The sequence below is a fragment of the Episyrphus balteatus genome, chromosome 3, assembly GCF_945859705.1.
Source record: "Episyrphus balteatus chromosome 3, idEpiBalt1.1, whole genome shotgun sequence".
Classification (NCBI taxonomy): domain Eukaryota; kingdom Metazoa; phylum Arthropoda; class Insecta; order Diptera; family Syrphidae; genus Episyrphus; species Episyrphus balteatus.
This window is the reverse complement of record NC_079136.1, coordinates 70,246,695-70,263,070: the sequence shown is the minus strand read 5'-3', so window position 1 is coordinate 70,263,070 and position 16,376 is coordinate 70,246,695. Positions and strand designations below refer to the sequence as shown.

General features: G+C 31.9%; 1 protein-coding gene across 1 annotated transcript in view; it reads right to left on the bottom strand.

Moving 5' to 3' along the window:
- The window catches only part of LOC129917215 (serine-rich adhesin for platelets), a 94,072-nt gene that overhangs the window by 8,872 nt on the left and 68,824 nt on the right, over positions 1–16,376 (bottom strand). The window contains exon 5 of the mRNA XM_055997611.1: positions 142–4,017. Coding sequence (XP_055853586.1) covers positions 142–4,017 — 3,876 coding nt within the window. The remainder of the gene's footprint in view (positions 1–141; positions 4,018–16,376) is intronic.

Below are 16,376 nucleotides of genomic sequence, written 5' to 3'. Positions count from 1 at the left end.
TGAAAGTGTTATAAAAGTGTTTTAAAAGTGTCATAAAAGTGTTATAATACTGTTATACAACTGTTATACAAGTGTTATAAAAGTGTTATACAAGTTAAAAAAAAAAAGCGTTATAAAAATTTTATAAAGGTGTGAATTTACCAGATCCAGATCCTTGGCTGCTGCTAGATCCCTGAGTGCTATTGGATGCATTAGAGTTTGAAGAAGAGGATCCTTGATTGTTGTTTGATGATTGGTTATTGCTTGATCCTTGATTGTTACTTGAAGACTGGCTAGTACTCGACGATGACTGATTGCTCGATGATCCTGTGTTGCTAGAACCTTGATTGTTATTTGAGCCTTGATTGTTGGATGAAGAATTATTGTTTGATGATTGATTGTTTGATGATTGATTGCTGGAACCTTGATTGCTTGAACCTTGATTGCTGGAACTTTGATTATTGTTATTCGATGAAGAAGATTGATTGTTATTAGAGCTTTGACCACTGCTCGATGATTGAGTATTATTTGAACTTTGATTGTTATTTGATGATTGATTACTGTTTGAATTTTGGTTGTTATTTGATGATTGATTTCCACTTGTTGATTGACTGGTACCTGAACCACATTTACCCGTTACGGCCCATTTGTGATTGCAAGCATTTGCTGCTTCATCCCATACTGTGCCTCCACCGCAAGTAAATGAATATTTTTCAAAACCATCTTTGCCATTGCTAACGCATCGATAGAATTTTGAACAATCAGATTCATCGCCGACAAATCCTTCTTGAGTGCACTTTCCACCAGATCCCAATGATCCTGGCTGTTGTTGTTGACTGCTACTACTTGATTGATTGTTTTGGTTGTCAGTATTTGAAGAGGATTGATTATTACTACTTCCCGAAGATTGATTGCTTGATGAACTTGATGATTGATTGCTTCCAGATCCTTGGTTGTTACTGGAACTTTGAGATTGATTGTTGGATGATTGATTATTCGAACTGGATGATTGATTACTATTTGATCCTTGAGTGTTCGAACTTGAGCTGGATGATTGATTGCTGCTTGATGATTGATTGCTGCTGGATGATTGATTGGATCCTTGATTATTGTTATTTGATCCGCCAGACTGATTGTTGGAAGAGCTAGATCCTGAAGATTGATTGTTATTAGATCCTTGAGAGCTGCTTGATGATTGACTGTTGTTTGATCCTTGATTGTTAGAACTAGATCCTCCAGATTGATTATTTGATGAGCTCGATCCGGATGACTGGTTGTTATTGGATCCTTGTGAGCTGTTTGAACCTTGAGTGCTGCTTGATCCTTGATTGTTAGAACTTGATCCTCCAGATTGATTATTTGATGAGCTCGATCCGGATGACTGATTGTTATTGGATCCTTGAGAGCTGTTTGAACCTTGACTGTTGCTTGATCCTTGATTGTTAGAACTTGAGCTAGATGATTGATTGCTACTTGAAGATTGGTTACTGCTGCTTGATGACTGATTATTGTTGGATCCCTGGTTATTGTTCGATCCTCCAGATTGATTATTTGATGAACTCGAGCCTGATGATTGATTGTTATTGGAATTGTTTGAACCTTGGTTATTGTTTGAACCCTGAGATTGATTGTTGGAGGAACTTGACGATTGATTATTACTTGATCCTTGGTTACTGCTGGAACTTTGGCTATTGTTCGATCCCTGAGACTGATTACTGGAAGAATTTGAACTGGATTGGTTGTTGCTTGAACTTTGGTTGTTATTGGATGAGTTTGATGATTGATTGCTATTTGAGTTACCAGAAGATTGGTTGGAAGAAGATGAAGAACTGCCCTGGTTATTTGAAGATGATGACATAGCAGCACATTTCTTCGATTGATCTTCAGATGGATGGTTGCATGCCTGCGTTTCTGGATCCCAAACTGTACCCGGACCACAAGTAAATGGAACTTTGTCATATCCACCACTACCGTTATCAACACATCTATAGAACTTTGTGCAATCATTTTGGTCAGCTAGATAATTAGTTTCATTTTCACACTCTCCAGCTGGGTTTCCGGCAGTTTGATTAGAATTTTGAGAGTTGGAAGTTCCCTGGGATGTTTGATTATTGCTAGACGATTGGTTTGAGTTTTGATTGTTGTTCGACGATTGTTGATTGTTTCCTTGGTTATTCGATGAAGTTGATGATCCTTGTTGATTGTTATTGCTTGATGAATTTTGGCTACTTCCTGAAGATTGCTGATTGTTCGAACTCTGATTGCTTCCAGACTGGTTGTTGTTTGAACCTTGGTTGTTTGATTGATTGCTTGAAGATTGACTAGAATTCGATTGTTGATTGCCTTGGTTGCTTTGGGAACCTTGATTTCCTGATTGATTGGAAGAGCTTTGATTGTTAGAGTTTGATTGATTGCTTGATGATTGATTAGCCGAAGATTGATTGTTGGATGATCCCGACTGGTTGTTTGAGGATTGATTGTTGGATGAACCAGATTGATTGTTTGATGATTGATTGCTTGATGATTGATTGTTTGATGATTGATTGCTTGAAGATTGACCTGTTGACTCACTACCAGCTCCAGCAGTTCTACATTTTTCAGCTTGTTCCGAATTTGGATGGTTACATCCATTTGAACTAGGATCCCAAACAGTTCCAGGACCACAACTGAATGGAACTTTATCATAACCACCACTTCCATTATCTACACATCTGTAAAATTTGGCACAATCGTTTGCATCTGCTAAATAAGTACTTTCCGATTCACAATTTCCGACTGGTGTTCCTGTAGAGTTAGACGATTGATTGTTTGACGAATCTAAATTCGTGGTGTTTGATGCAGTATTTTGATTGTTTGATGAACCAGATTGATTGTTTGAGGAAGTTTGATTGGAATCAGTGTTGTTTGATGAATTTGACTGATTAGAACCATGATTCGATGAACTGGATTGACTGTTCGAGTTCTGGTTTGTTCCAGAGTTGTTATTACTGGCTGATGAACCCGATTGGTTGTTAGATGCATTTTGGTTCTGATTGTTTGAGTTCGATTGATTGTTTGAAGAGGTTTGATTGTTTGATGAGTTTTGATTGCCTGATGAACTGGATTGATTTGAACTTTGATTGGCAGCATTATTGTTGCTTGATGAACCCGATTGATTGTTTGAGTTTGATGAACTCTGTTGGTTAGAAGAACCGGATTGATTGTTTGATGCATTTTGGTTGCTACTTCCGGTATTTGATGAGGTTTGATTGTTTGCTGAAGATTGATTGGAACCTGTTTGGTTGTTGTTGTTGTTATTTGTTGAAGATGATGATGAAGATTGATGACTACTCGATGAACTCTCTGTTGAAGACGATGACGATTGATTACTTTGACTAGAGCTGTTCTGTGAAGATGACGAAGACGACGATGAAGTTGAAGATGACGAGGAATTGCTACTTGTTGAATTCGACCAAGAGCTTGATGATTGATCTTTGGTAATTTTATCACTGTCCATTCTTGCACATCCACCACCTGCACGAACTTCTTCAATGTGATTGCACGACTGTAATGTTTCATCCCAAGCTGTTCCATCAGCACAACGGAATCCAATTTTATTGTAACTTCGACCATTCGAAATGCATCTATAAAATACGGTACAATCTTCTGGATCGGTCATGAATCCATCATCTTCACATGGCAAAGGGTCGACAGATCCATCTGCCAATGCCCTTGATGATGATGTTGACATTGATATAATAGAAACACCACTTAGACCAATACCAAAGTTTCGCAGTGGAGAAGCTGCTGTCATAATGTCATTCTCATTGTCGATTTCATTCATGTAATTTAAACATTCTGTACGTCCAGATATCATCGGGGGAACACATATTTTTAGTACTTTCGAGAATACCGATCCATCTTTGCATTTGAAAGCGTACGGTTTAATGTAACTTTGTTCTTGATTCGGAAATATTTTTTCTTCACATCTGTAGTATAAGCGACAGTCGGTTTCATTGGCAAATAGTCCTTCAGTTGGACAATTGAATTGAACTTCATCTGAAAATAAACAAAAAAAATTGTGAGTGATAAAGAAAATTTGCATCGTGATTTTTTGCGAATGAGTTAGAAAGAATTATAAAATTTGTCAAATATGTTAATATACTTGACGCTTTTAACAAATATAAGAAAACAAAATTCAGAGAACTTTTTTAAGATTTTTAAACTTGCAGATTTTATGATTTTGCAAAATGGTATACTTTAACCTGTACATCAATATTCTTAATAGCCCTTCCTCCGAAAAGTGCATAAATAGTCCATTGAAATGTTACAAAAATTTTACCGAACCTTGCATTTTGGGTAGGACAAGATTTTTTTATTTTGATGTTTAGGGGAGGTTAATGTGAGTATACAATCTAGTTTTCGGCGTTAAAAGCCCCCCCATTTGGCCGCCATCTTGGAAAAAGGGGTGTAAACTGTTTTTAATCGATATCTTGCCAACGGTAAGTCCCACAAAAAAAATGTCAAGAGCGATTTTGTAGATAATTTATTTCTCTAAAATTTTGATGAAGGTACTTTTTTCTGTGAAATTGAAAATAAGAAAGTTAAGGTACTTTTTTCTGTGAAATTGAAAATAAGAAAGTTATACTTGAAAATAGATGTACATTTTCAACAAACAATAATGGGGGTTCTTAGAAAAAAGTAGTTTTATTTTTTTTTTAATTTTCCCGAAAACGACAAGACTTTTTTGCATCCGGTTTTCAGCATTGAATTTTTAAAACTAAATTAGTACTTAATTATATAAAATTTTGAAAAAAATTAATTCGAAATATTTTTTTCGTATTTTTTTTCAAAGTTTTTATTTTGAAAATTATTTTTTCAAAAGCTATTTTATAAAACAGGTTTAATTAAAAATAGTATTAAAGAAAGGGTTTTTGGCTTCACAAAAAAATATAACACGTTAAAATAGGTGTAAACGTTGATTTTTAGTAAATTTTTTTCAAAAGTAAGACAATTTTTTTAGAAAATTGATCTCCTAACTAAACGGTAGGGAATGGACTCTCCTATACCTCATGACTTTTTTCTTGTTTCAACCCAACCTACATATCCTTCTGAATCAGCCTGTATTGAAGTAAAAAAAAATAAAATGAACATATAAAAGTACGAAAATAAATTGTTACCTTTTTTTGTAAAACCATTGCAGCAGCTTTATATAAACGAAATCTGCAAAATGAGCACATCAAATTGTTGGAAGTTAAATGATCTTTAAAAACTGTCATCAGTATTTTTTCAATAAAAATTGTAGAAAAAAAGCTATGGCCCTTCAAAGATTTTTTTCTCGAAAATGTACATCTATTTTCAAGTATAACTTTCTTATTTTCAATTTCACAGAAAAAAGTACCTTAATCAAAATTGTAGAGAAATAAATTATCTACAAAATCGCTTTAGACATTTTTTTTGTGGAACTTACCGTTGGCAAGATATCGATTAAAAACAGTTTACACCCTTTTTTCCAAGATGGCGGCCAAATGGGGGGGCTTTCAACCCCGAAAACTAGATTGAATACTCAAATTAACCTCCCCTACACATCAAAATAAAAAAATCTTGTCCTACCCAAAATGCAAGATTAATGTAACATTTCAATGGACTAAAAGGCTAGTATTCTATTTCGAAGTTTCGATTGACCGCTACAATTGAAATGATCGAAAATGGTTGAGAAAAGTCAATATATTTCATTATTTTTAACAAAACAAAAAGTTACACATACGCCAAAGTGACACAGTGATTACATTTAAACTTTGAATTGATGCAAAATTTGCTACCATGTGGGCTTCGTTGAGTAATTTTGGCTCACTCAAATGATTAAATGACTTTTTTCCCATGACAAAGGCCCGTATGCATAGAAAATAGTAAATACTAGCAAGAGGAAATTAATAAGTATAAACTAAAAAAATATTTTATTATTTTTTTTGTAGTTCTGACACAGAAAAATAAATTGTTCGGCATCTCTAAAACGTACTCGTATATAAATGAGAAGATTGTCCGCCCCATTGTTTTTATTCAGTTTTGTATACACAAAAAACAGGTGTGAGATTCTGTATGGCGAAAATGAACAAACGTTTTCGTGTATGCGAAAGGTTTGATTCATAAAACTTGAAAAACCAAAGAATTTGTTCTGTGTCTGTCGCAAATTTTCTTTCGTTTTTCAAAAACGAACGATCGTTTTCGTTTCGTTTTTTATAGAATGTACCCCCAGGTTTGGAACAAGATAATTTCAATTCGATGGCTGTCGAAAAATTCAACCGAACATTTAATTTTTTTTTCGGAACCTTCAAAACAAATTTGTGTTTAAACCTACATAGTACTATAGGTAGTATGCTGCTGAAGCGAAACGCAACATTTGTATACAAAATAGCAGAATTAAATTGTTAACGAACGAAAGATTCTTTTTCGTTTTAGAATCCTAATACGCAGGTGAAACGAAATTGTCTTTAAGAAAACAACACAGTGAAATCTTGAACGAAAAATTGGCGTTTTCCAGATTATGTGGAGAGTTTTCATTCATTATTTTATTGTCCTTTTTATTTTCCAATGCCCCTGTTCTGTAACTTTTATCACTGGCGATAAAATATTTGGATGACTAAAATCCATTTCATCTCATCCAAATAAAAGAAAAATCGTTCAAAATTATACTTTCTTAGGTCATAAATTTTGAATTTTATTAAAAAATTCTTAGTTACAGAAGAAAATGGATTTTAGAGACGTTAAAAAATGATAAAGTTACAGAACAAGCTCACTGGACATTTTTCTGATATAAAGAGCTGTATTGAAGGTTTTTTCATTTTTAATTAATTTATTTCTTGCTTAAAAACTGATGTTTTTTTCTTGATTTGAAATTAATTTGGAATTTTTTAATTTGACTTTAACAGAAAACCCGATGATAATTTTTCGTTAGCATTTTAGTACAGGAAAGTTAGTAAAAAAACAAGCATATTGTGGAACGAAATATAGGACGGCTGAATTTTTCAAATCTGAAAGAGGGACACTAGAAAAGCTTAAGTCCTGGTTTTCGGGACGCCACCCCTCTGGCGAAATCCGCCATTTTGGAAAACGCGAATCGCTCTATATATCCAAAACTATTTATCCTAGAGAAATGATTTTTGGACCAAAGTTCTTGGAAATTTAACTATCTTTTTCTTTGTAATACATTATTTTTCTGAGCGGCCAATAGTTTTAAGGTTATGTTGTTTTAATTTATTTATTTTTCGGTTTTTTTAAGATTTTATCATTCCCGGTATTAGTTACATAAATTTTAAAAAAGTTAAAGTTATAGACCATCAAATTTCCAATAATTTGGTATATTTTTGAAAGTCATGCGATTTATGAGTCGAAAGTTATTGATCTGAAAACTGTAGTCTAAGTACAGGAAAGTTAGTAAAAAAACAGACATTTTGTAGAACGAAATATAGGGAGGCTGATTTTTTTAAATCTGAAAGAGGAGTATTAGTAAAGCTTAAGTCCTGGTACTCGGGACGCCAAGCACCTGGCGAAATCCGCCATTTTGAAAAACGTGAATTGGTCTATATCTACTAAACTATTGGCTTGACCGAATAAGTAACTGAACCAAAGTTGTAGGTAATATAAATGGTGCAGGGAAATAATTCCACGGGAATCTGCTCCACATGGGAATTTATTCCACCTCATGTGGGAATCTGCTCCACTTTTTGAAGTGGAATAAATTCCCGCCTCGAGTGAGAATTTATTACACTTTTTATTGGGAAATAACTTCACCTTCAAATTTGATGATTTATTCCTTGTCACTTTGGGGAATGATTTTACTTTATGTTTGTATTGTATGTGCAATCTGGAGAAAAGCTGGATTTTGTTTTTGCGGAAAAAGATAGTATCTTCAGTTTACAAGGTACAAATATCGTATGTAATTTTGAATGAAAATTATAAGCTTAGTTTTTTTTTCACCTTAGAAAATTGTTTCAAATAGTCAGAAATTTATAAACCATTTTCATGCCTAGAAAAGTAGAGCTCTTTCCAATTCGATCTGGGAAAATATTAAATATTTCATAGCAAAACAATAGTTTACTGAAAAGAGGAAGAAGATTTCTTTCAAGTCTCATAGATTTCAGTTCGCGTTATTTGAATAAATATCTTACAAACAAAGCGGACAAATAATGAGAACTTAATGATCAAAAACATATCAATTCTTCTTGTAATAATTGGTTGAAAGCGAAGCGGAAAAAAATTTGCTGACCTGAGAATCTACTCAATTTTCACAACCGAAACGCGAAGCGGAAAAAATTTTGACCACGGGAGAATCAATTTTGAGATGTGAAAATAAAAATTCGCGCGAATTTTTATTTTCAAAATTTTTTCCGCTTCGCGTTTCGGTTGTGAAATTTGAGTAGATTCTCATGTCAGCAAATTTTTTTCCGATTCGCGTTTGCCGGATTATATGACATATACAATATACATAAATGTACATTTGTGTTTCTATTAAATATCAGTAGGTATGTTATTAGACACATACACACTCAAATGTCGCGGCAAATTTATGTCCAAATGTCAAACTTAAATAAGACCAACTTGAAAGAAAACGTATTTTTTGAAGAATTGGAATTATATAAACATTTGTGAATATTTCAGTTGAAGGAAAAACTATTTAATCGTTTGTTTTGAAAAAGAATACAACGTCGTTTTTTAAAAATAAAATATTTTGGTAAAACTAAACCTTCTATTTCCGTATACATAAAGTATTGATTAACATGAATTCAAATATGGCTCTCAAAATATTCAGAAATTTATTTTTTTTCAGATTTTTGGTGGGTAATAATTCCACAAAAAAATAGGTGTAATAAATTCCCTTATACGGTGAGAATTTATTCCACTTCAAAAAGTGTATTAGATTCCCACTTGAAGTGGAATAAATTCCCATGTGGAGCAGATTCCCGTGGAATTATTTCCCTGCACCAATATAAATATCTTTTCTTGTGCATTCACTGTTTTTCTGCGAGGACAACACTTTTAAGGTTATGTTGTTTTATTTTTTCGGTTTTTAACATTTTTCCAGTCTTTATGATAGAAACATAATTTTTTCGCATGATTAAAGTTGAAGAACATCAAATTTCCATTAATTTGGTATACTTTTGAAGATTATATAAGTTTTCAAACCAAAGATACGGAATTTTAAGAGCAATCCCTTTCAATATTTACAAAAAATATACTAATATGTTTTTGCATAAGGCTAAATGGTGTACGTTAGACTGGGCCAAAAAAATTAAATATTTTTTTTTTTGAAAGTTACTTCGAAAATCTTGTTCAGGATGATGAAAAAAAAATTTGGTGAAAATTTGAGCCGTTAAAAAAAATTTTAAGAGGTCTATCATCGGTGTTTTTTATTTTTATACATGATATGATGTTTTACAACAGAACTGCTAGACGATCAAAGTAAAAAAAATTTCTGTTCATTTTTTCTTATATAAAATTAAATTTCCTACAAAAAAGATCTAATTGAAAATTTTCGTCAGACGAGCCGTATTCGAGTAATTAAGCTTTTTAAATCGAAGTGTTTTTTCAATTTGACTGTTTCACTTTGGAATTTTGTGATGAGCAAATAAGTGAATAGAAACATAAAACCACGACAGATTCTTATAGGAAATTTAATTCTCTACAAAAAAGGTCTTGTAGTAATTTTCCCTAAATTGAGTTCTGAAGAAGTTATTCACGATTTAAATCGAGAAAAAAATTAAAAAATCAATTTTCAATTTCAAAATTTTCTAATTCACTGAAAATTCAATATTTTCAAATTAGCAAGATGTTTTCTTGTAGGGACTTAAACGTTCTATAAAAAGTTCCTTGGCAGCAAATTAATTGCTTTAACCGTTTAGAAGATAATCGTATTCAAATCGCATTGCATACTTGTCATAAGAAAACTATTGAAATCAGTGGGCATTGGTTTTGATACGAATATCTTCTTAACGGTTAAAGCAATTAATTTGCTGCCAAGGAACTTTTTATAGAACGTTTAAGTCCCTACAAGAAAACATCTTGCTAATTTGAAAATATTGAATTTTCAGTGAATTAGAAAATTTTGAAATTGAAAATTGATTTTTTAATTTTTTTCTCGATTTAAATCGTGAATAACTTCTTCAGAACTCAATTTAGGGAAAATTACTTCAAGACCTTTTTTGTAGAGAATTAAATTTCCTATAAGAATCTTTCGTGGTTTTATTTTTCTATTCACTTATTTGATCATCACAAAATTCCAAAGTGAAACAGTCAAATTGAAAAAACACTTCGATATAAAAAGCTTAATTACTCGAATACGGCTCGTCTGACGAAAATTTTCAATTAGATCTTTTTTGTAGGAAATTTAATTTTATATAAGAAAAAATGAACAGAAATTTTTTTTACTTTGATCGTCTAGCAGTTCTGTTGTAAAACATCATATCATGTATAAAAATAAAAAACACCGATGATAGACCTCTTAAAATTTTTTTTAACGGCTCAAATTTTCACCAAATTTTTTTTTCATCATCCTGAACAAGATTTTCGAAGTAACTTTCAAAAAAAAAAATATTTTATTTTTTTGGCCCAGTCTAGTGTACGTAATATAAAAACAAGAAACATATGATATGAGAGGGAGTTATTAAGGTGGGTTATGGTAAAACTTAGAATATTGTGCTACACATATTTTGTTTTAAGTCAAACATCCAACTTTTATGATGCTAAAAAATTATGTTTCTATCATAGGGACTGAGAAAAATTAAAAAAATCGAAAAAATAAAAAATAAAACAACATAACCTCAAAAGTGTTGTCCTCGCTGAAAGACAGTGCATGTACAAGAAAAGATATTTATATTACCTCCAACTTTGGTTAAGTAACTTATTCGGTCAAGTCAATAATGTAGCAGATATAGACCAATTCACGTTTTTCAAAATGGCGGATTTAGCCACGTGGTTGGCGTCCCGAGAACCAGGACTTAAGCTTTTCTAATACCTTTCTTTCATATTTGAAAAAGTCAGCCTCCCTATATTTCGTTCCACAAAATGCCTGTTTTTTTACTAACTTTCCTGTACTTAGACTATAGTTTTCAGGTCAATAACTTTCGACTTCTACATCGCATGACTTTCAAAAATATGCCAAATTATTGGAAATTTGATGGTCTATAACTTTAACTTTTTTAAAATTTATGTAACTAATACCGGGAATGATAAAATCTTAAAAAAACCGAAAAAAAATAAATTAAAACAACATAACCTCAAAACTATTGGCCGCTCAGAAAAATAATGTATTACAAAGAAAAAGATAATTAAATTTCCAAGAACTTTGGTCTAAAAAACATTTCTCTAGGATAAATAGTTTTGGAGATATAGAGCGATTCGCGTTTTCCAAAATGGCGGATTTCGCCAGGGGGGTGGCGTCCCGAAAACCAGGACTTAAGCTTTTCTAGTGTCCCTCTTTCAGATTTGAAAAATTCAGCCGTGCTATATTTCGTTCCACGAAAAAGTCTATCTTTCCTGTACTATTTGTGTGAATTTTGGAGACTTACAACATTTTTCGTTTCGCTAGGGTACGAACTTCAAGTGAAAAATTGTCAAATGAATTGATTAATAGAAGATGTTTCCACACATTTTAAATACAAAATTTACAATACCGAATTCTTGACCAACGAAATTCTTGCCTGTGGAAGAAAATTTGGATAATTTTAAATCATTTGTCACTCATAGTAAATTGTGCAGGTCACTTTTTTTTGCTCCAAAAGAGTTTTTTGACCTTGACTGGAGACAAAGAAACATTTTCGTTTCGCTTCAGCAGCGTACTAGGCTTTTCAATGTTTCAATAAAACCGATGTTCAGTTTAATCATAACTATAGTTAAATATTATATATGTATATTTTTCTTTTCATAGTTTGTTCCTATATTTTAATATAAGAAAGAGCCAGTTCCCAGTTCCTCAGAAACTTAAGTTGAGGGTACTGCACGAACTTTCTGTCTGTGCTAATATATTTCTAAGAGGGCTTTTTTCCTCCTGAAAATTTTTCAGTGCATTGTTGGACTCTTTCCATAACGAACTCCTGCATTTGAAAGGGCAACAAATTTACTTCCCGAGATCGTCGGTTTCTTATCTAAATCTGCAACATTAAATCTGAAACCATGCATTTTTATAAAATGCCTTTTAATTTTTCCATTAATTTGTCCTTTTTCACACTCGTTTTTCACACTTCTTTATGAAAACATATTTTCGTAACTCGAGTTTTTGTTCCATTATAGAACAATTGAAATAAGTAAAATAGGATAAAAATCAACGAAATACATTAAAATTGATGCTCAGTTATAGTTACTAGAAATTTAGTTTTGAAAGATGAGCATAAATTATTTCTAACCAATTTTTTTATTTTGTAATAAAAAACTGATCTCCATATGATGGAAAATACATTAGAAAATTTTTCTATACATTGTTGCCAATTGAAAAAAAAAATAAGTTTTCGCGCTTTTAAATTTTGTCAGCACTAACAAAAGCTACTTTATGGATATTATTCCATGCAGCTTCAAATTAATGACCAAATCATCTTCATCTCACAGTGTCACACGCATCTTGAAATTTAATATTTTGACAACAAGACAACAACATTGACTACACAGTACACTCAATCAATAATAAATAATGCAATCTTGACCACGACAATTGTTGCTGATGGCGCTCGGCTTGTATCACGATGACTATTATTAAACACTTGTTCATTTTTGTCCATCCCAAGTTGATACATATACGACCAAACGATGACGACGCAGCACGTTTGCCAGCAGGAGACTATTTTGTAAAATGATTTATGCCATGTTATTATAAATCGTGTTCGATGAAGTTAAGGGCGGTAATAGTGCGAAGTCAAGCCAGCATAGCCACCACGCAACACCAAACATAACCAAGTAACAAGTTTCTCTCCTCAGATTCTACAGCCAGCGCCAGCAGCAGCCGTCACCCAGCCCGACAGTAAAAAAAGATAGCTTGAACATGAACATGAATTGATGGATTATATGTTTGCATTCGAGACATCAAATTCCAGAATATGCACAATCGGCATAAGTTATCTTTTGAAATGCAGTTTAAGATGAAGCTCGTTTAGTCTAAAAAAAATTAAGATTCATGTGGAATTACAATTTATGTGCCAATTTTTTGAGCCATCTCTAAATGGGAATATCATTATGGTATTATTTTTCATGTCGATTTTGGTTCATGGTCTCTTCGATTTTTTTAACTCTGCAAGAGAACCAAAACAAAGCAGATGTGAATTGAAAAATTGTCTGCACAGCAAAATGAAAGATTAAGACAATTGGGCGTCAAAGAAAAAAAAAAAAAAATAAATAACTTAACTTGCTACGAGAGTCGGCTTTTCTACATTTTTGTAGGTAACGTAGGTACATTTGGTTTTTAATAAAGTACTGCATTTGCAAAAAAAAAAAAACGTCAAGAGAATTTTGAATAAAATCTTATTGGGGTGGTATTTATTTCCAGTTTCTGAGAGTGGTCCAAATCAGGTGCATATAGTTTGCTTAGCAGTGGTGCCATTAATGTTTAAGTTTAATGGCACCACAAATTAGTATGTTGACTGCGAAAAGTTGTGGAAAATTCTTTGCCGTCGGGTACAAAGGAGTTAAGTCCTAAATTATAGTTTGCCAGAAAATGCGATTCGAATTTGAGTAATGAATGAAAATCCAGGAATTTTTGAGCATTGATTTATTTGTTTATTTTTATAGGAAAAATTTGCTCTAATAGTCTATTTAATAGACCCGAGCTCCAGAGCAAAAATAGAACAAATTCGTTCAAGACTTTTTATTGGCGATTATGATTCCTTATCATACAAGAATACTCCAGCCAAAAGTGCTACTAAATCCATTGGTGCATTTCTGAGAAAACGGCAACACTGGTCGGTTTTCAGTTTTTTTGATTTAACTCGAAAACCAAGCCTGACTTTGAAATGGTTCAAAGACACTTTTCATAGCAAATTAAATTGTCTGTCAAGTTAAGATGGTTAAAAAATTTTAAAAATTATTTTTGACTAAAATTCTAACCTAAAATCAAAGAAAAAAAAGTTAAAAAATTGACAATTTTATTTTTTTTTACTAAATCAAGGGGCATTTTGTGTATGTAGCCGGGACGTCCAAACTTTGTACTAATGAAATAAAGTAGAGGTAAAATCCTTTAATAATATGCAATTTTTAATTTTTTTTGTCAAGAAACAACTTAAATGTACCTATTCAAAAATTAGCACTTTTTCTAAATTTTTGACTTTTTTAATTAAAAGCAAGTTTTTAAAACTCGATAAAATCGTATTAATTGGTTACTTTTAGACTTTTAAAGTAAACATACTTCGAGGGATTGATTTAATATAAACTAAATATGACAAACAAAAAAATTTATTTGCATCCTTATGGCTTTTTGTGGAATTTTGTGTATGTGCATTTTTATAAATTCGGGTCGAATGGATGGACGGAGAGCCTTTAGCTTTGGTCTATTGCATAGAAGAACATTTAATACCAACTCTTTTACTGTTTTCAATGGCCTGAAAAACAATTCTTGTAAAATCCACGACCAACGAAAAGTTTCTCTTGAAAAACGAAAAAAATACTCTTATGAGTTTGAAACAAAATAGCTCAGGCAAATTATTAAATCAAATTGCACTTTTCGCGGGACAAATTTTTTTCATGGAACGTGTTTAGGTGAATGTCCTTAAATCATAAAAGTGAATTTTTTGGGATGATAAGATATCGGGAACAGCCGCCATCTTGGAAAAGAGGTCGGTGCCGTTTTTATTTTATAACTCCATTTTTACTCATTTAAACCAAAAATGTCCGAGGATAGACTTATTATCAATTAAATTATCTAAAAAATGATATACAAATGAATTCCGTGAGTTAGTTAAATTCAATTTTATAGTCGGTCAAAGTCCGGGTTCTTCTCGCAAGGTTAAGACAATATGACATTTTTTCAAATATCTGAAGAACTTTTTATTTGTTTGGGATTTTCTTAAAGAATGAATTATAGCACTTTTAATTATCTATGAAATGAACCCTTTATTGTTTTTGTAACCATCACATTGTAGAAGCAACCAAACGTCGAAGTCATGTTATACGATTTTTTAACTGAACATATTTGGGATTTCAATAGTTCAAATAAACAATCAAAAATTAAACACAATAGTCTCGAAAACATAACGGCTTACACACCTCATATCTTGAGTTATACTTATCGTAATGCTGAGATTGAGGTGTTCATGTTTAGAAAAAATGACAGGGCATCAGTTCTTATATTTAGAATTTTAAATAGTGTCACTTTAGCTTATTCACATTAATTGGAAAATTCACTTCATTGAAAACCTCGAAAACTATATAAAGGTTAACATTAAAGATTTCAAACTTTGAATTCAATATTTAGACGAATATAGTTAAAAAACTGTTAACTTATATTTTAGTTATACCTCCACTTCAAAAATTTGCTCGGTCTAATAGAAGAAAACTTGTTATTTTCTCACTTTTGACTAGTAGATTGTGAACTTCGACGTTAGATGGCTTATACATTATGTTGGTTACAGTTACGATAAAGGGCTCATTTTATAGATAAATTAAAAGTGCTATAATTCATTCTTTAAGAAAATCCCAAACAAATAAAAAGTTCTTCAGATATTTGAAAAAATGTCATATTGTCTTAACCTTGCGAGAAGAACCCGGACTTTGACCGACTATAAAATTGAATTTAACTAACTCACGGAATTCATTTGTATATCATTTTTTAGATAATTTAATTGATAATAAGTCTATCCTCGGACATTTTTGGTTTAAATGAGTAAAAATGGAGTTATAAAATAAAAACGGCACCGACCTCTTTTCCAAGATGGCGGCTGTTCCCGATATCTTATCATCCCAAAAAATTCACTTTTATGATTTAAGGACATTCACCTAAACACGTTCCATGAAAAAAATTTGTCCCGCGAAAAGTGCAATTTGATTTAATAATTTGCCTGAGCTATTTTGTTTCAAACTCATAAGAGTATTTTTTTCGTTTTTCAAGAGAAACTTTTCGTTGGTCGTGGATTTTACAAGAATTGTTTTTCAGGCCATTGAAAACAGTAAAAGAGTTGGTATTAAATGTTCTTCTATGCAATAGACCAAAGCTAAAGGCTCTCCGTCCATCCATTCGACCCGAATTTATAAAAATGCACATACACAAAATTCCACAAAAAGCCATAAGGATGCAAATAAATTTTTTTGTTTGTCATATTTAGTTTATATTAAATCAATCCCTCGAAGTATGTTTACTTTAAAAGTCTAAAAGTAACCAATTAATACGATTTTATCGAGTTTTAAAAACTTGCTTTTAACTAAAAAAGTCAAAAATTTGGAAAAAG